The 22102-nt window shown below is 35.7% G+C and overlaps 1 protein-coding gene across 1 annotated transcript in view; it reads right to left on the bottom strand.

The window, feature by feature from the left end:
• xpo4 (exportin 4) overlaps positions 1-22102 on the bottom strand; it is a 115283-nt gene that overhangs the window by 34116 nt on the left and 59065 nt on the right. Inside the window, exons 7-11 of the mRNA XM_059964214.1 lie at positions 17740-17852; positions 14372-14529; positions 12057-12231; positions 9831-10007; positions 2261-2403 (exon numbers count right to left, since the gene is read on the bottom strand). Of these exons, the coding sequence (XP_059820197.1) occupies positions 2261-2403; positions 9831-10007; positions 12057-12231; positions 14372-14529; positions 17740-17852 (766 nt within the window). The remainder of the gene's footprint in view (positions 1-2260; positions 2404-9830; positions 10008-12056; positions 12232-14371; positions 14530-17739; positions 17853-22102) is intronic.

The following is a 22102-nucleotide window of genomic DNA, read 5'->3' as shown; positions in this document are numbered from 1 at the left end:
ACAACATCCACTGACTGTCCTTTGTCTATCCTGCTTGTTATTTCCTCAAAGAATTTCAACATATTTGGCAGGCAAGATTTTCCCTCAAGGAAACCATGCCCACTTTGGCCTATTTTATCATGTACCTCCAAGTACCCTGAAACCTCATCCTTAATAATGGACTTCAACATCTTCCCAACCAGTGAAGTCAGACTAACTAGCTGATTATGTCCTTTCTTCCACCTCGCTCCTTTCTTAAAGGGTGAAGTGACATTTGCAATTTTCCAGTCTTCTGGAGCCATTCCAGAATCTATTCACTCTTGAAAGATCATTATTTATGCCTCCAAATCTCTTCAGCTGAAAAAGCTGGAACATTCTCGCATAAAAATTGAGATGGCTTTCCTCAAATTTAATTTTCTAACTGTGCAGGTAGCCACACAGACACATTAAGAGTGATGCTGCAAAACGTCCTAGGTCTTGCTGGGATACATAATCACTGGAGTACTCTGGGGTCATCAGGTTTCTCGGGCCTTTCAACATCAGACACTTTCGCCCATGCAACATAGCCAGGGCAGATCAGGCCCTGGCTTGTATCCCAGCAGCATTGGTTGAGGGTTCACATCTCTTGATTCATAAATAGTTTGAAAAATTAAAAAAGCAGACAACAGGGAGTTCCATGGGAAGTGAGAAGACACAAAAAGATAGGTGATACATCTCCCAAGTTAACACCAATTTTCTCCTGACTAGCTCTGATTTCGACCTTTGCTCTAAAACATTAATACTGTTTCTTTTTCCAGTGATGGAGACTTACTAATTATTTCTAGCATTTTCTGCTAGAGATGGGAAACCAGAGGGAGGAAAATGAGAGTGAAGGGCAGGTTGTGAGGACAACAAAGGGGCAAGATGGAATAAAGGGAACAGAAGGGACAGGTTTTTAGAAGTTAGAGAAATCAATGTGTATACCATCAGGTTGGAGCCTACCAAAATGCAGTATGAGGTGCTGCTGCTCCAGTTTGTGTCTGACCTCAAAATGGAGCAGAGGAGGCCATGGACAGACACGTCAGTATGGGAATAGGAAATGGAAAGAAAATGGCTCACCAGCAAGAGAGCTTGGCTGTTGCAGCAGACAGAGCAAAGGTGCTTGACAAAGCAGGCACTAGAGGAGGCTGCATTTGGAGCAACGGATATAATAAATAATCCTGGTAGATTCACATGTGAAGTGCTGCCTCACCTAGAGGGACTGTTTTAAGCTGCATACTGTTAAGGAAGATCAACATTTAAACTCACTCTAGGTTTATATTGAGGTTTCAAAATTCTTATATTCAGGAAATATTTTTGCTTAAAATTCAGTACAATTATCAAACTCACTAGCCTTTATCTCTCTTAGTTTTTTTTGATCCATTGTTATAAAAGTACTGCAATAAGCTCTCCCCTATTGTAATCACCTTGAAGTATCAGTATATCTTGACTTTTAATATTTTACCATAAGGTTCATCAGGTGCAGGTACCTTCTTTGGTACTCTGCCTACCACATTCTTTACAGGTTGTTCTTGTTCTTTAAATTAGAATCCAATGAAAGGCAGTCATTAAGCACACAGAAAAAAGACATCCTTACACCGATATCCCAAATATTCACTTCCCTGAATCTAAAGCTTTCTATTCTATTTTGTATCTTTCTGCAGACTTAAATTTCATTCATTTAGGCACTCACTACAAATCCTTGGCATTTTTACGCTTTCTTATATTCATCCCATATTTAAACTCAATAGTTGTATTTTTAAACTTAAAACCACATATTCCCTTAGCTCCTATATCACTTCTCAGTTCCTACCAGGATTCCCGACTTCCTTCATTACATTGCAAAATTATTGAATATATCTGCTCTGAAATCCTCCATTTCCATCTTCGTGTTCTCCATCTAATAATGCATGCCAATCATTCTCAGTTCTTTCTTTAACTCCGTAAAAGTTGATAATTCTGTCTTAGTTCATTTTAAACATAACCATATGGAAGAAGCTCCACCAAACGTTGAGGCATTTGCCAGAATAATACCTAATAATTCATGCAGAAGCCATATTAAGTAATATACGTGGAGTTAAAATGAGAACAAGCTTGGAAAAATAACACAAATGAGCATATTCTTTACTTCACTTTAATCTTTAAAATATAAACAGAAGTAGGGTTTTTGGCAGCATTATATAATTGTCATATCAATTTAAATCTTTTGGATGGTGTATGCTATCAATTGCGCTTTAATATTGAGAGAAAACTTTGCACCCACCTGATAAGCAGAGGAATACAGTGGTCTGCTGCTATTCTTCCCAGCATCCCTATACCAGCTAACTGATCTGAAAACATATCGCGATCATCTTCCTGTACGTCACTAATTTCTTCTTCTTCACGTGTTGCTACACCATTGGTAGTCTGTATAAAAATAGAAACTAGGTTTGAAATTAAATATAAACATGTACAAGGTGTGAGTTGTTTATGTTAATATGTGCAATTAAAATGTCAAGGCAAATTTTATTCTACATCTTCATTAGTTACTTTTGCCTCTTCATCCTTATTTCCTGAATCAGGCACCTCACAGACAATCAATTACTAAATTTTCAGAAATGTTCAGATCTCTTCTCAAGCAGTTGCTTGAAGACATACCAAAACCACTAAAATGATAAAGTGCAAGATCATAGCAGGGGTTGAGACTGTATGAAGTGCTCAAATAATGAAGTTTCAATGTTAAAAGAGTACCTTTGATCCTCTATTAAGAAACCAGCAAAGATGAACACTCTTGTAGTGATTTAAAAAGTAACAAAACTAAAACTAACAATATAACAAAGAAGTAACATTTGCAATCTTAGTGGTCTTAAATGGTTAACTAAAAAATATCACCACTAGCCTACTCCTTGGCTCTAAGTAGACTAAAATGAACTTTGACGAAGCGTGAATATGTAACTATACTCATTCGCTTCTACCAAGCCCATAATAAAACTGCAACACAAAATACAGCAGACAAAAGCAATATATGGCTTCGACATTTGGAATAAATAGAAAACAAATGTAGTTTTTTTAATTTTAATATTCTTCAATAGACAGATGTTGCTGTCTCGTGATAGATTATCTGATTGTAATCTTTAAAATATTTTATTTTAAGATCTGTCAGGTAGTGCAATTTCGTACTGTCACATGTACCACGATACAGTGAAAAGCTTGTCTTGCATACGGTTTACACAGTGCAGTGTGGAAGAACCAAGTAGAATAACAACAAAGCTGAATAAAGTGCCAAAGCGACCAAAAAATGATACTGCAGGTAAGTGATAAAGATTATAATGAGCTAGGTAGCAAGTCCATGTTACCATACAAAAGGTTAATTCAAGACTCCGGTGTCGACAGTGAGATAGATGATCAGTTTTCTATAGCTTCCATTAAACTAAAATAAACCAGATCTGTATTTATAGACTGAAAAAGACTGAAATCGGAACACTCAGGATCTCTTGAGAAGGGCACCTTGTGCACACATACCTATCATTACACTACAGCAAACTGCATAGCAAGTGCTAATGGCAAGATCACAAGCCAACAATCTTCAGTTTCATATAAATACTTCATGGATTACAGGGCTACAAATTGAAATCAGTTGGCGCAGACATTTTAAATATAAATTGAACACTGGATTTCATAATGATAAGCCGGCAATTTTGAAAGGAGTTGACAGGCAGTTTGCACAACTTAAGGGGGAGTACTTAACCATTCATGACAGCTAGTGCTAAGTTGGATAAGATGTGGAAGCAAACACTAAAGCAGTATTACATAAACAAAATATCACACTTCCAGCACGAAGAACCAATAATCAATTTTAGTTATGTTGATACAGTACATAGATTTGTAACCATTTTAATCTTCTGTATTTTGGGAGAAGTTACAAATTAAGGAAAACCCACAAAAAGGATTCAAAGATCAAGAGGATGAACTGACTCAAATGCCAAGATCAGCTTCACAAATATGTCAGGAATTCAAGTGATCCATCCTGGTGAAAACTCGAGAGCATAAAATAACATGTACCCTGCAATGACCTACACATTCTAGTACCTAGGAATTTAATTAATCAGAGTAGCCCAGTATTTAATTCCCTTCAAAAGAATTTCTTTTTAAATTAAATATCTAACTGAAATAATGTTAGCGTCCAATATGTCCATTACATAAGGATGTAGAACAACTGTATTCATTTAGACATTTCACCGAATATATTGAAGGAATGACATATGATAAGATGTACGACTGAATTAACTGCACAATATTTAAGATTCGTAAAATGAAGACCAAACTAAGAAAACAACATCCTCAGCATGTTAAAGATCATTAAGAAAGCCCTCATTGATACCAGTATATGGTGACTTTATTGGTCAAATAACATTTTCTTTACTTGTAAAAGAAAACAATATTTTATAATTTATTACAATTTATGAATATTGATATATTCAAATGCCTTCCTGGAGGAACAAAGGTTCTTTAAATGTAAATAGTTTGTTAAGATTAACTGAATATTTTGAAGAACATATTTGTCTAAAAAGGCAAATTATTAAAATTGCAAGAACAATGGTGTTTTAGCTAGATTTTAGTTCAGGTGGCAGGACAGGAATTGGATTAGACACTAAAATACCATCCTTGTATTTATGAACACAATCTGAGATAACATTTTGGTGCGGTACTAAGGGAGTGACTTCTCAAATAACAAGGATAAAAGATTAAGCCAATTAGAGATGAAAATCTTTCAATGAAATTAGAGGAAACAACTTAGAAGCACTAAATAGTCATTAAATAAGAGGTTGGACCAATGCCGCAGTAAAATAAAAAAAAGTTAAAGAAATTGGGCAAAATTGTGCTAGCTGTATTGTAAAATTGTATAATTATAATTATATAATTGTACAATACTGAAAAATTGTATCTCTGAAAGCAGGATCTCCCAGTGGCCACACATTTTAATTCCACGTCCCAATCCCATTCTGATATGTCTATCCATGGCCTCCTCTACTGTCAAAATGAATCCAAACTCAGGTTGGAGGAACAACACCTTATATACCGGCTGGGTAGCCTCCAACCTGATGGCATGAACATTGACTTTTCTAACTTCCGTTAATGCCCCTCCTCCCCTTCTTACCCCATCCTTGACATATTTAGTTGTTTGCTTTTTTTTCTCTCTCTCTGCCCATCATCCTGCCTGTTCTCCATCTCCCTCTGGTGCTCCCCCCCCCACCTTTCTTTCTCCTGAGGCCTCCCGTCCCATGATCCTTTCCCTTCTCCAGCTCTGTATCACTTTCGCCAATCACCTTTCCAGCTCTTAGCTTCATTCCACCCCCTCCGGTCTTCTCCTATCATTTTGCATTTTCCCCCTCCCCCCACTACTTTCAAATCTCTTAGTATCTCTCCTTTCAGTTAGTCCTGACGAAGGGTCTCGGCCCGAAATGTCAATAGTGCTTCTTCCTATAGATGCTGCCTGGCTTGCTGTGTTCCACCAGCATTTTGTGTGTGTTGTTTGAATTTCCAGCATCTGCAGATTTCCTCATGTTTGTTATTCCTCTAACCTGAGTTTGGCCTCATCAGGGCAATAGAAGTGGCCATGGTCCAACATGACAGAATAGGAATGGAAAATCAAAATGAAATAGGTAGCCACTTTTGCAACAGACAGAGCAAATATGCTTGATGAAGTGGCCCTCCGATAGTTTATTTGTTACCTGAAGGAGGTGTTGAATAGAGTCTTTGAGGTACAATTACATAGTTCCTTGAAAATGGAAACCGGGTAGACAGGGTACTGAAGAAGCCTTTGTTGGCCAAAGCATTGAGTACAAGCATCAGAACATCACATTATAGCTATACAAAATATAGGTTAGGTTGTACTTAGAAATATTGTGCCCATTTCTGGTCACTATATTACAGCTGTAGGGGGTGAAGAAATGATTCACAATGCCTGGATTGAAGGGCTTAAATTATAAGGAGAAGTTGGATAAGTTGGGTCTGCTTTCCCTGGGGTAAAGGAGGCTGAAAGGTGACATGAGAAAGTTATATAAAATGTGAGACATGGATGGGGTAGAATGTCAGAGTATTTTCCTCCTGCAGTAGGAATGCATAAAACTAGATAGCATAGGTTTAAAGGGAATCTGAGGTAACATCTTCACACAAATGGTAGTTGGCTTTCTAGAATCAGCTACCAGAGTTGGTAGAGGTTACAGGAACAGGGATAAGGAGTTAATGCAGGCTAGTGGGATTAGTATAGATAGGTACAATGGTTGACAAAGGCAAAGTGGGCTGAGGTGCCTGTTTCTGTGTTGTAGAACTCCAAATCCTCTTCTAAACTTGCAAAATTGAAATGCAAATTAAGAGCAAAGTTGTTGCAAATGCAAAACTAGATAGAACACCCTTTCTAAGCTTGCAATGCTAACTCAAACACACGTTCTGTACTTTAAGCAGTGCTAGGTAACGCTTCCGTAAATAATTGGAGATGGAATATATTTACAAGGAAGCTTTAAGAATATACTTGAAACTTCTCACGTATCTGTTTGGTAACCCTCTTGTCAATGCCCTGAGCATGGAATTGACAATTTTGAGAATAGGTATATGTATAATAATCTGTCCAATGTATTTGACTCAGCTAGGACCTTAAAGCTGGGGATGTTAGCTGGGATAGCACACTGTCATTGGTTCAATTATCTGTGGGGATTTTGCAAAGGGTGTTGGTGGAAATGTCTTCAAAGCTGGAGTACCTATTACAAGTTGTCTAGGTTTCAGAACAATATAGAACAGAAAGAAAATGCTGCCTTGGGCCACAAGCATTCTACAAAGTTTCAGATTTTAATTGCCAAACAATTTTCCTTAAATTTGATGGCCCACTACAGTTGATACTAAATTTCAAATTTTGCTATCACTGATGTGGCTTCCAAGATATTTGAAGTGGTCTACATTTCCCAAGGTCTTACTTTTTTGTTGTTGTTAGGGATAAATTGAAAGAGCCCTTTTTCATCCCACAGGTATTGACTGCTTTAGTGAATGAGTTATGACAACTTGAAGTTCAGAAGCTTCACCAGTATACTGAGGCAGCCCAAGTTCCAAAAGAGACGCAGCATATTCTGAAGGCTTTACTATTAGACCTAAACTTTAACTCCACTACAATGTAATAGTTGTTTGTCAATGGATCTGAAGTGCACACAGAGAAAAAGACTGAAAAAACACCAGTCTGCACTGAGACTAGATTCTGCTGTGGACTTGTTTAGGATTATGTCTGGCATATGGTCCTGAAGTTAATGGAAATTAGAATCATATTTATATAGACAGCTGAAATTGAGGATGATGTCCCACAGTCCCTCTTGACTGCAGAGTCAAAATTTTTAAGTGAGTGAAAGGCCGTGTATCATGACTAGAGTCATTTACTGGACTTCTCTTGGAATTATTATAGGATGAAGAACATAACCAACAATTAGTCATCTTGACTTGCTTCTTTCTTGCCACATTCACAGTTCAGCATTGTAGAAATTCATGACACAGGGAAATGAAAGTTACATATTTTAAATTTTGAGTAATTACAACCATTCAGGTTTCATAAATCAGGCTAAAGTGGGCACCATGAAAGAGCGCTCATACAGCTGACAGTATCAGCCACTTACAACACTGTCTGCAACACCAAATGAAGATTGAATTGCTTTGTTTTAAGTAAATAGGGCTTTGTATTCATAGATTCAACAAAGCTCTATTTGAAACCATTTTGGAAACATGTTATGTGCAGAGAAAGGACAGCCTCTCTCTGCCACCAGAAAATTCAAAATACAGGTGTCCCCAGCTTTATTAAAGTTCGCTTTACGCCTCTTCACTTTTACGAAAGACCTACATTAGTACCTGTTTTCATTAACCGAAAGAAATCCAAAGAGGATTTTCACTTTTACCAAAAAAAGCGCCTGCTTTAAACTTGTGTTTACCCCGAGAAAGACAACCACGACCGTGAAGCCTTGCGCGGGCAGGTGTGTACGCATGCATGTACGTGCATATTTTCTTTTTCTACGAATCAGTTTTGGCTGAATCTTCCCGATTCTGATAAGTGAAACTACACTGAACATACATTATTTCTACTTTATATAGGCTGTGTGATTGTCATATCATTCCTGTTTTACTATATGTTATTTTAGATTTTATGCGCTATTTGGTAGGTTATTTTTTGGGTCTGGGAACGCTCAAAAATTTTTCCCATATAAATTAATGGTAATTTATACCATTAAAAGCCACAGTCTTAGAATTAGAGGTTTAAAACAGAGATGAGAAATTTTTTTAGCCAGAGGGTCTTGGATTTATGGACTTCGTTGCCACATACAGCTGTGGAGGCCCGATCATTGAGGGTGTTTAAAGAGGAGATTGATAGATCTCTAATTAGTCAGGGTATCAAGGGATATGGGGAAAAAGCCGGAAATTGGAACTAGACGGGAGAATAATTTAGCTCATGGTGGAGTGGTGGAGCAGACTTGATGGGCTGAATGGTCTACTTCTGCTCCTTTGTCTTGTGATCTTGTCTTGCGAATTGCTTCTTTGCTTTACACCATTTCGGCTTATGAAAGGTTTCATAGGAACGCTCTACTTTCGGATAACGGGTGAAACCTGTATTTCAAAGAAAAAGGCAAAGCTCCTTCCAAGACAGTCTCTGTGTTCCAGGTGTGCCATCTCATCAGTACACTGTCCAAGCCATTCTCAATGTGCAGAGCTTGCTGGAAAGCTCATGGATGCAGTTTGATTGGCCTTCTGCAGACAAATAAGATCTTAGACCCATTACATTCATGCTTAGCAGATTGGTCTCAAAGGATGACCTTGTCAAGATAGTTTCACTGTGAATTTGTGTACATAATTTCATCTGATAACTTTAAGTCATACAAGAAATTTTAAGCTTGACTGATTCTTTTGCAATCTACTGTTTGATAACAATAATTCACAACTGAAATTTACATTAGTCTGTTGTGCCAAAACCAAATGATTATAAAATAAAAATAGCTTCTCATTTATGCTGGGCAATGACACTCAATCTCTTTTGACTTTCTAACAATAGCACATTCAACGTCAGAAATTAATCAGACAGCTAATGCAGTACAAGCTAAAATCATCATTAATGATGCATAGGAGGCATTTTATCCTCCAAAACTTAGGACTCAGAATGATCTCAAATTAATTCACATATCACTTGCCACATAAAAGCTAACAAGCTTTGCACTAATAAATTTTCCAACTAGAAGCAACTTGTAACTCCCTTTTGATTCAGCTGGTAAAGTATCTTCATTAACAGTCATATACTCCATGCATTTCCAAGACTAAATCCCACTTGTGTTTTACCTGATCCAAAGTGGTTTTGTAGTTATTGGTACAGTTGCCTTCAGCGTTCCTGCATTAAGGTATTTAAGTCAGTCCAGCCACATGTATGCTGCTGGTAATTAAATCACTTAGGTTATATTAGGACAGAGTCATACTCCATAGTGATGCTGCCAAATTATTATTCAGCCTGATAAATCATTTGGAAGATTCTTGTATAAACAAAAATTACATGGATGAGATAAGAGAAAAGGAAATTAAGGAAAAAAATTAAAAGGACAAATTTCAGATCAAATACAATCATCCTCATTTTATTATAAGCAACGTTTTGAAATGAATTCTCTCAAAGTGCCAGTAAAATTCAGACAACAGTGCAGTCCTCAACCAGAAATGTTTAACAGAAAGCAAAAATATAGGACATATTAGTGTTAAAATCTATTCTGGTGGTTGAAGAACCTCCACAGCTTTTATACAAGAGGAAAAGTGAAGGAAAGCAGAATAAATTTTGAAGTAATACTCACCAAATTTCTTGTGCCCTCTGGTGCTGCCAAATGGCATTGAATGTATGAATTAAAAACCTGCACAGCATGTTGAGTAAAAAATCCTTTATGGAAATGCTTGTTATCTTGCACAAGTGTAAGCCATGATTCAAGGAGTTTATCATATGCCTCCATATACACCATGTCATCTTTGTCCAACTAAGAACAAAACAGTAAATTACTCAATTGAGTGGGAAGTAAACAAACAAAACTCAATGGACACATGTTCCATTGTACAAAATAGGATACAAGAACATAAAAAATGATAATATGCACTAGGCATTTTCCACAACTTTTCTGAAAATCATCAAAATGCTCTCCAGCTTAATATTTTTCCAATAAATACAAGCAAAACAACTAACAGCACGACATTGTACTAATAATGCTCACTTTATTCTAAACAGCCCATTAGAAATGAAAATATACAGTGGGCATGAAACAGCATACTCAGGGATTACCAAATCTAACCTAACAAGTATCAATGGCAGCTACAGTGAGGATTGCTTTCAGGATACATTATTCTTTACACTATAAAATCAGCATCTCTAAATTAAAAGTACTTTAACATCAAGTTATAGGAGGTTAAGTGTACATATCAAAAAAGTTGCAGCTGAGTATCAACATTAATGAACTCAGCAGAAATTATTTCATAAAACAAAGGAACAAATTAATATTTTAGATCAATGACCTTTCAACAGAACTAGAAAAATAGAAAGAACCAAGGGTGTTTCAAATTATAGAAAAAAAAGGTAAAATTAACAAAGGGAATTTCTATGGAGACCAAGAGTATTCAGATGACACGCACTTTGTTAATGTCAGCTAAGAGGGAGACGAATGAAGTTGAGATCAAAAAGTATCCAGAATACAGCACCCACTAAAAACCTGAAATAATAAATAACTGATTAACTAGCAGTGTTCATGTACAGTAATACCAACAATTTTTCTGTCACCTGAACAATCTGAGCTCTGCTTTAATTTATTGTTTATTATTTATTGAGATACAGCACAAAATAGGCCCTTCTAGCCACACCACCCAACAAACCACCTATTTAACCCTAGCCTAATCACAGGACAATTTATTATGACCAATTAACCTAACAACAGAAACATCTTTGGGCTGTGGGAGGAAACTAGAGCACCTGCAGGAAACCTACATGCTCATGGGGAGAACGTACAAATCCTTACAGATAGCAGCGTGAATTGAACCTGGCTCATTGGTACGATAAAGCGTTGAGCAGGCCACTAACTTGCCATTAACTTGGACATAGTTACAAGAACCATGCAAGGAGGAAAGAGATTCAGGGTAGGAAAAGACTAGAATATAGAACTTCACAGCACAAGTCACAGCTATTAATATGAGAACAAATCAATTTGGGGCTGATTAAGAGGTCAGAAATGTAAATAAACAGATATTTTGTAGGGCTGTAGAGACAATGGAGACCAGGGATAAGACAGTGACAGATGTGACAATGAGTACTTTTAAAATTGAGATGTTGCTTAATTGAAAGTTGACGTGCATCAACACTCACAGGCACAAAGGATGATTGGAGCTGTACCAATTATGAGACAGCAACAATTCTTGATAGCCACATTCAGAGAGTGGAATGAGGTCAGCTGCCAGAGTGTACTGGGATAATCAAATAAAAGCTAATTCTGGAAGAGAGCATTAGTGGGACCACTGAAGTAGGCATGGAAGTGGATAATATTAAACAGTTGAAAATGGAAGACATTGATCCCAATGGGGCTGATGCGGCTTACTTCAGTGCCAATGTTGGAATCAATCTGGGTCAGTTTCAGAAAGTAACCTGAGGGTTGAAGACAGTGTTTGGGAATAAAGTTTGTGATAGGATAAGTTATCTGTTAAAGTCAGGAACATTGCAAACTATAGTAAATCTCTCTTCACAACAATAATCCATGTCATATAAATGATTCGGAAATTGTTGGTTAAGTAATTTTCTACACAGAAACATGAAACTAGATTTACATAGATATCATTTATATTATAAACTAAGCATTCCACATATCTTTTGAGCTTGTGAATTTTATAAATTTTGTTTAAACTGAAAAGGTAGCCATGGTACAAAAATACCATTTGAAATATGTTCATGCAAATGAATAGCAAAAATATTAATTCATTTTAGTACATTTTGAAGTCAATTCAGAAGGCAAAATAAATTATGTCAAGATGAAATAAGAGAAGACATTTACCACTTCTTCCAGTGCAGCACTCCGTCCAAAGGAACAGGTGAGATGCGTGAGGCAGTTTATGAATGAAGAAAATAGTTCACTTGGAATGGCAGTTAAAATACTACGTGGGAACTCTGAAATTAAGTTGCTCATAATATTGGAAATTCCCACTGCTTCAGAATCCTCAATTTCTATCCTAGAAAATTCAATGAGCTTGAAGTTAATTTCTACTTAACATAATTAGTAATAATCAAAATAGGAATATTGATTTGACAAAGAAAAGTTCAGAAATTAAGATTAAATGATGACTGGTTTAACTAAAATTAGCATGTATTCTAGATCACATGAAGTGAAAGAAAATAAACTGATTTAGCTAATGACAAAATCAAATTTTTTTGAACTATCTATAAGTTCTCAAATGAAAATAGATTTTCAAAGTACATGATTTAGGGTAAAAAAAAATTACAAAAGCTACAAGGAACATTTACATGTTCCCAATATCTTGGCATTCAGGGGAGTTACATTCAATATTGAGATAGAAATTAGATTTGTTTCTTCTTTCAATTTTTGGAATCGACAAACAGGTACAATTTATTCTGATCTATTGAGATCCAATATGTTATTTATATTAATAGCGGATTACTGGTCCTCCATTTTGTGGCAAATCTGTTATTTGCTTAACATCTAAAACAAGTAAGTATTCAACACCAAAATGTAAGACATTTTGAATGGAGTACGTATTATTAAAACTCCAATTAATTTTCTTGTTTTATGATAACTTAAAAAAAAGGTCCCAAGGAGGCCTATGAATGGCTGTAAAATCCAAAATAGAGAACCAGTATATTCATTGCCTGTGCAAATTACCTGTTATAAAGTGAAAACAGAAAACAAAAGCAAATCTATTTTTTATATCCCAGTGTTGCACATAATCTCACAAGAGCGAGGATATTGAATTGAAGCTAATATGTAAATTGAATTTAAAATGCTTAGTATAAACGGTTGTGTGGAGGTGGGGGCATTCCTACTGTGCACCAATCTATTGGAGCTTGAGATATTTTGTTTTGGGCATAGGAAGAATTCTCAATTTTTTCCTTTCTCAAACTTTTTTCCACTATTTACCAACAATAAGACACCCTGTTTAATTCAATCCATTGCTGCTAGCCAAGCTGCAGTTGCTCTCAATAAAATAAAATAAAAAACTGCTACTCACACATAGCAGTTCATCCCCATCTGTGCTATTCCAACTATTTAACAATATATTTTCCAAACTAATCTAGTCATCAAATTTTAATTCATAAATATGAGAATTTCTGAAGATGCTAGAAATCCAAGGCAACACATACAAAAAGCTGGAGGAACTCTGCAGGTTAGGCAAAAGTACATTTATTGTCAAAGTGTACATGTATAATATGACTTTGAAGTTTGTCTGCTCTAGCTAGCCATTAAATACGGAAAAACCATGAATGTTGATGAAAGAAAAAACATCAACTCCACCCACCCCCCCCAAAACTGGCAGAAAAAAGAAACAGAACTCAGACTCCAAGATCCCCTCCTCGCCCGCAGCAAAAAATAGCCACAATAACAATCAACAACCCCCTACGCGCAACAATCTCCAACCCCCTCACTCGCAGAAAAGAACAGCGTTTATGGAAATGAATAAAGTTAATGTTTCGGGCCGATACCCTTCTTCAGGACTCTGAATTTTTATTCAAACAAAAAAGTTCAGATAAGCTCCACAACTCAAGAAATAATATCTAATCTACAGTGTGAATTAATCTCAGCAAGGGTGAAGTAGCAACATAAATGGCCTCAAAGCTGCATTTGGAAGACAAAAAAATATCACAGATTTATAACAGAAACTTTCCCAGAAGACACGTGAGAGAAGAGTTGCACAACATTGCTTCTGGCATGAAAACACACTCCCTAGGAATATGTATTAAGTGTATACACTGAAATAATTAAAATTGTATTTAATAATAGTTAATTAAAATTAAACTAAAGCAATTTATAAAAATGGAACTCACTTTCCCTTTTGCCTCCTAACCTGCAGCCCTGCAATCCCCCCTGAAATCAATGGGCCCTGGATCCTAGCCAGACTGGGCATTCCAAGTCTACTTTTAGCTGTGCACATCAAGTAGTTCTGGAGTTACTGTCATTTAAATGGTTAAACACTGGTGGCTCCATACAGAACTAGTAGTCTTCACCAGTGTGATCCGCCCTGATTCCTAAGATGGAATAAATAGCAGGTAGTGCAATTTTGTAAAATTACTCTAAATATGCTATTAAAAGACAAATTCAGTTGATTCATTTTATTGCCTAATAAATTAAGAACATACCCATTAATCATATTGAGTAACCCTTCAATGAAGTGAGCCAGGTAATCAACCTGAGCTCTCTCATCAGGAAATATAGGTCCATGGATTGAGGCTAGTTGTGCCAAACACTGCAAAGAGTCCTGGGCCATGTCTGAATCTTCTCTGATTTTGCGATGTACCTGCAACAGAACAAAAATGGCTCAGCTCTATTTATTTAAATTATATGTATTAAAACTTAGAAATATGTTTTTACGCTTCTCTAAATAACTTCAATTAAAAGAATAAGTTAGGGAAGCTCTTGTTGAATAAATATTTTTCTCTTGTATCTACAGCCACAAAAATTGATCTTGCATTGTTTCTAGGTATTCAAATAATAACAGACACAATGGCTATCATAAACTTGAAAAGCAATTGCAATTTAAACATATGTCAATGACTGAGAAATTCCAATGTTTCAATTTGGTGAATCCCAATACAGAGCAACTATTAAAATGAACACATTGCCTAAAATTTTGGAAAAGGAGATATTATTCTCTGTAGTCACCTATCCTCATGAAATGTTTCATGTTTGCACTTAATATAAACAGTTTATATCAAAGTTTTAAAATATTCCTGTACACTTAACACAGTTCAGAATACGGCCTGAGTCAGAGGTTATTCAATAATAGCTTGAGAAATGGAATAAATTTAGATCATAAAGATGTAAGCATAACTGCTTATTCAGTTTAAATTGGTGATAAATTGCAAACATCTTTAGCAAGTATTAATCTGTCAAGGATAAGAAAGTCAAATGACTAATTACTGCCAGTTTACTAACAATTAAAATACAGTGTTAAATGTACCGCAAATATGGAGTATACAAGCAACAAAAATAAAAATATAATCAACTCTAAGGCACAGTTAAAACCATCTACAAATTTCAGTCACCTACAAAACCAAAATTTTTAATTTTCCTCGGGGGAAAAAATGCTTTATCCTCTTTAACATATCAGAGTTGTCACAAGAAATTACCACTGAAGTGTTACATTTTCAGTCTTACCAGTGAACTCAATCACATTGTGACCTTATAAATTAAAACCTACGCAGTTGTTGAGACTATGAATTTAATTTAAATTGATACTTATTTTTGGCATCTATAATACACATTTTTCTCAAATACTCAATGAATTGGATCAATAATCAAGATAATTTAAAACTGTGTCTGTCTACATTTAATTTGATCAAATATTCAATTGCCTGTTCTATCGTCCACAAGTTTGTAACAAATCTAATTTGAAAATAGCATAATCCTGATTGGTATTTTCCTTTCTCATTTACAATTGTTTTGCTCTTCTATGAGTGATATTCTCCTACAAGAACTGATAGATTGAAAAATTGTTATTGATTGGCTGATAGCATATCTGGAATAACAATTGCCAACATCTAAATCATACTTATGCCTACAAGAAATATTTTGAAATCTATCTAATCCTAACATAGTGGGGGGGGGGGGGTAAATGACTAATGCAGCAGAGAAAGGGGAAGTAAAACACAGAGATAAAGTGAAAAGAATTAGAAAGTGAGGACAGCAAACAACAAAAACTGGAGAAAAACGACAGTTTGTTCAAAAAAAATGGTGAGGAATAACTGTAAGAGGTAGAGCATTTTCCCAAGGAGACTACCTCACAAATGAAGGTGAGATTTAGCAGTGAATCTGAGTAAATTAACTAAATGAATAAAAGGAACCAAGTAATTTTTTAAAAAATCACAATTTACTGGGTAATGAGAGAAATTACAGAACTATGCGAAAAAACTTTAAAAATTATATATATACTCCTACAAAATCAGTTGTTTTAATTTGACATTTCTCATTACAACCGACACTGCTAATATCAAAAACATGCTTAAAATTGTACTCATTCTCAAATCTTTCCATTTAATTTTGTTCATCTTACTACTCAACAAAATGCCAATTTTAAACCAGAATTTGGTAACAATGCAGAGTCATCTAAAATAATCACAGTAAAAATGTACAACTGTCATTTGATCAAGGTTGGTGGCAAGGAGATCAACTTATCTTGGTAAAAGATCAAGTAAATTCTAACAGATTTTAAGAATAAAATCGCAGATCACTGATCATTAGGGCATTGTGAAACATCGCTAAGTCTTTAACATTGAAGAATACAACGAACCTTCCATAACTGGCTTTTAGTATCCATTTCAGCATTTACAATCTAGTTCAATTACAAATGCAACACTTTGTTAAGATTATGGGAGCACAAGATTAAAAAAAGAACTTGCCAATATCTTCAATACACGAGCTAAATCACACTCATACAAATTTAAGGTACCCAATGGTCAAAATGCTGTTTGTACCTTATGCCTGAGTGCATGTGGGCAAGTGCTAAAGGTACATCATCCTTTTGCAACACTGCTTTGTGTAAAGTCTTGCATGTAGGAATTCCTATAGTTGGTGTTACAACTTGTTTCGTATTTATCATATAGTGGTACAAGATGAAACATATGACAAAAAGTTATAAATATTCAGTATTTGCTTATAAATCTTTGAATAGGTAGCAGAAATGCTCTTTTTGTTCCTTGACAGTACATGGATCAATACCAAATTATCATCCACAGCATGACAGGAGTTTGGCGCATATAATGATTTTTTAAAAATATAAACTATTAGAGATAGAGACTAATTAAATTTCATAAATGTAGCATGGAAGAATAGCCCATAAAATTGTACTTTAAAGTAATTTTCTGATAGATTTTTTGAAAAATTAAAAGTCTAAATGGTATCTAAGTGATAGTAACAATAGATAGTAAAATACCTACAAGGATGACCTAGATCTAGAAATTTAAACAAGAGTTCTGGAAATATTTTCTTTTAAATGTTAATGAATATGCAATTGCAAAAGAAACAATTCTACACATCTGTAACTAATAGTACAGCACAACAGAAACTGTAGATAACCAAAGAAGAAAGCCATCACTCTTAAGCAAAATAAAGATAGCAATGTATTAGTTTGAGATCAGTATTTTTCATTTATAAAATGATGCAATGTCAGTTCAACATTGTAGTGAACTGTGTTTACATTCATTTTTAATGTTAATTTTGTCATTTGAAAAAGAGCACAATAGATTTCTGAGTAAGTTGTGGTGCAAATTAACTTTTCTATTAACACAGTATCATATACAACTTACTTGCCAATATTCAATGCAATACCAAAGAAAATTTCCACTTTTATTTCTTGCAAAGATACTTGAATAGTTTTACTAAAAACAATTCAGACATCTACTCCACCTTTAAGTAACTAAAAACACTGAATTATAATGCAAAACATACATGGTGCAACTTCTCTGGTCTTCAATCTAATAACTAGATATATTTTTGGAATACTACTTACTGTAAAGAATAGATCCATAACTCTGCAGTCCAGAAGGGTGTCTCGCCAGGATTCTGTTGGCTTTAACATCACATTTTGGGAGGATTCAAACATAGCTATATAATGCCTGCCCAGTTATCTGAAGTCAAGGTCAATAGACGAACATTACTGGGGGAAAATATTTCTTAGCTACAACTAAAATGAGTTCAGAGGGAGACCGTAATGGAAATAAAACTTAAGCCATGTTAAATACATGGAATAACTGCAGCATGAGGCTAAGGAATAAAAGCATTTAACTGTTCAGAAACAAGACCCATGAAGGGTCGCAAGATTAAAGTTTGATTATAATCATGTGGCATTCCATTGTGATATGATCACATAAATAACCACAGTATCTTAAGTGACAAGAGAAGGCAAAAACAGCTTTAATTAACAGGTGCCATGATTTATGAGAGATAGTTAAAGCAGATTTTTCCATAACCATCCCAATACCTTTTATTATATTCACTGAGGTTATATATTTACATAAACATGACAAACTGCAGTCATTAGTCTGTGGCACTCTTTTGATGCTGTAATGTACATACAACAGGTGCTAGCATGGGCTCAGTTGTAGTACTTTGCCTAAGTCAAAGGTCATGGGTTCAAAGCCCACTTCAGAAGCAAGCACAAAACCAAAGCTAATACTTTGGTGCAGTACAAAGGGTGTGCTGCCCTGCTGGAGATGCTAACACTCACATCAGATGTTAAATCAAGGCCGCTGCTTCAGTGGACAGAAGAGATCCGATGACATTATTTGAATTAGCTCTCAGAGTGGTCAACACTTATCCCTGAAATCATTACTTAAATTATCTTGTCAGTTACTTCTTTGTTAATAATGGGACACCCTGCCATGCAGAAATTGCCTGCCAGTTATTGCTACATTAGAACAATGACTACAATTCGAAAATATTTCCCTCGCTGTCAAACACTTTAGGATGTCCTGAGGCATGAAAGACACGATATTAATACAAGCCTATGCTATGTTTTTATAACCACTGGTAGACTGAACACATGCAACTATAATGTAATTTAAAAGCAGATAAAAATCCAGCATTTGTGAACTCTCTTTGGAGCAATCTTGAAGTAGATGCCTGCTGTTTTCAATTTTAAACAATGAAAATTACAGAAACTTCAGACAGACAAAGGCACCAAATTATGTTGACAGAATTTCCATGATATCACTAGTAAAACATGGACTTTCATTTTGCGTGAAAAGCTAGGCAATACTCTTGCACTAAGGATAGCAACATGAACCGACAACAAGATTTTATAATTATTATTTGTAGCCAATTTGTAAATAAAAACTACAATAAAGATCAGAATTGCTAACAATTGGTGTAATGTTACAATACAAATTTGATTTCATTAAAAGTAGTTACAAAATATAATGATACTGCTCCACAATGTCAAAGATTTATTAGGTTTCTTTAAGGAGCACGAGAGTTAATTTTAACATGGTTCAAATAGATCTGGCAATTTTTTGCAATCAAACTGATTTTGTGATGAGAAATCTTAAAATATAATAAAAATACAACATACCTATTAGCAATATTCTTGGCAGTTTCTGCTTGTTCCTGGATGTCAGTTAAACTACCACTGACTAAAGTTACATGATAATTACTTTATACGCTTAAAGAAAGCTGTGAAGCGGAGATAATAAAAAAAACAGCTGAAGAGCATCCCACTTGAAAGAAACACCTATATATAGCTTTTGCCTGCTGCACTCATGCATTGTTTGTCTGTACTGACTTGGAAGGCATTCCACAGATTTTACAGCACTCTGGCTAAAGCTATGTTCTCATTTGGCCAAAACACAGGTAGTTAAAGTAGCAAAGGGGTTTTGCACCCTAAAAATAGTTGCATTCAAATGGTTAGTGTAAGCTGTTATTTTATAATTAAAAATTAAAGTATCATCTCTATTCTACTTAAGGTTTGACAATATTGAACTAATTTGTTAAAACCTATTTCTTCAAAAGTCAAACCTCAAAAGAATTACTTTCAAAGTTCACACTGATAGATTTAAAAGCAAGTTTGATTCATTTACAAAAATCCTTCACTTTGATAAGTAATTACAATGCTCACTATCCATGCTTTTGTTCAGTATGTCTGTAAATTTTTTTCATAGTTACCTTAAAGAATAGTTTGCATGCAAAAGTTATCACTAAATTATCCAAAATACAGAGATGAACATACATTTCATTGCAGACATATAAATGACTGGAATCAAAGGTAAAACTGTAAGAGATTAGTGTTTACTTACTTCAAATGATTAGAACTAGGCTAGACTAGTGATCTCTTCAAAGCAGTTAGGTTTATTGGCACTATTTTAACCAGCCACAATATTTAGCTGTCACATCCTGTTATTTTTAGTAAGACAATTCATACTAATGTACTGTTGACAATTTTGGCACTATAGGATTACTACACTATTCAGTTCACATCAACTCTCAAAAGAACTGAACAGATAGTTATTCAGTTCAATGAAGTTCAAAATAGCAATACAAATACGCAAATATCACTGGCCATAATATAGTCATAGGATAGTAAGAATAATTGCATTACCTAATTTATATAATCCCTTTAACACAGTAAAACATCTGTGCTCAAATAAAATTTTCTGGAAATTCCAAGATTATTCCAGACTTGTGGAGAAACTGTATTAATGTCTCAGACTGAGAAGGGTGTAAGGTCAAATGAAAAAATTAGCTCCTGTTCTCTTTTTAACAAATGCAGCCCAACTTTGAGTATTTAGAACACAGAACAGTACAGCACAGGAATAGGCCAATTGTGTTAACCAGCTAAAAAGCAAATCAAAACTATCTGAACACTACTCCCTCCTACCTACACCATGTCGATATCTCTCCAACTTCCTTACATCCATTCGCCTATAGAAACATTTCTTAAAAGAATCTGATATATTTGCCTCTACCACTATGACAGGCAGCGGATTTTAATTCAGGGGAGAGAAGCCAGGGATGCCATTATATTTTATTCTTCATTTTGTCTGTACATAGAAACATAGAAAACCTACAGCTCAATACAGGCCCTTCAGCCCACAATTCTGTGCCGAACAAGTACTTACTTAGAAATTACCTAAGATTACCCACAGATCTCTATTTTTCTAAGCTCCATGTACCTATCCAGGAGTCTCTTAAAAGCACCTATCGTATCTGCCTCCACCACTGCCACCAGCAGGCCATTCCTCACACTCACCACTCTGTGTAAAAAAAACTTACCCGACATCACCTCTGTACCTACTTCCAAGCACCTTAAAACTGTGCCCCCTCATGTTAGCCATTTCAGCCCTGGGAAAAAGCCTTTGACTATACACAAAATCAATTTCTCTCATCATCTTATACACCTCTATCAGGTCACCACTCATCCTTCACCGCTCCAAGGAGAAAAGGCTGAGTTCACTCAACCTATTTTCATAAGGCAAGCTCCCCAATCCAGGCAAAATCCTTGTAAGTCTCCTCTGCACCCTTTCTAAGGTTTCCACATTCTTCCAGTAGTGAGGTGACCAAAACTGAGCACAGTACTCCAAGTGGGGCCTGACCAGGGTCCTACATAGCTGTAACATTACCTCTCGGCTGTTGAACTTAATCCCATGATTGATGTAGGCCAATGCACCGTATGCCTTCTCAACCACAGAGTCAACCTGTGCAGCAGCTTGGAGTGTCCTATGGACTCGGACCTTAAAATCCCTCCGATCCTCCACACTGCTAAGAGTCTTACCATTAATACTATATCCTGCCATCATATTTGACCAACCAAAATGAACCACCTCACATTTATCTGGTTGGACTCCATCTGCCACTTCTCAGCCAAGTTTTGCATCCTATTCATGTCCCAGTGTAACCTCTGACAGCCCTCCACACTATCCACCACACCTCCAACCGTTGTGTCATCAGCAAACTTACTAATCCATCCCTCCACTTCCTCATCCAGGTCATTTATAAAAATCACAAAGAGTAGGTCTCCCAGAACAGATCTCCGAGGGACACCACCGGTCACTGACCTCCATGCAGAATATGACCTGCCTATAACTATTCTTTGCCTTCTGTGAGCACTGAATCCACAAAGCAAGGTTCCCTTGGATCCCATGCCTCCTTACTTTTTCAATAAGCCTTGCATGGGATACCTTATCAAATACCTTGCTGAAATCCATATACACCACACCTACTGTTCTTCCTTCTTCAATGTGTTTAGTCACATCCTCAAAAAATCCAATTAGGTTCGGAAGGCACGACCTGCCTTTCACAAAGTCATGCTGATTATTCCTAATCATATTACACCTCTCCAAATGTTCATAAATCCTGCCTCTCAGGATCTTTACCATCAA

The sequence above is a fragment of the Hypanus sabinus genome, chromosome 3 (assembly GCF_030144855.1).
Source record: "Hypanus sabinus isolate sHypSab1 chromosome 3, sHypSab1.hap1, whole genome shotgun sequence".
NCBI lineage: Eukaryota > Metazoa > Chordata > Chondrichthyes > Myliobatiformes > Dasyatidae > Hypanus > Hypanus sabinus.
Note: the sequence above shows the minus strand (reverse complement) of the source record. Positions and strands in the feature narration are given on the sequence as shown.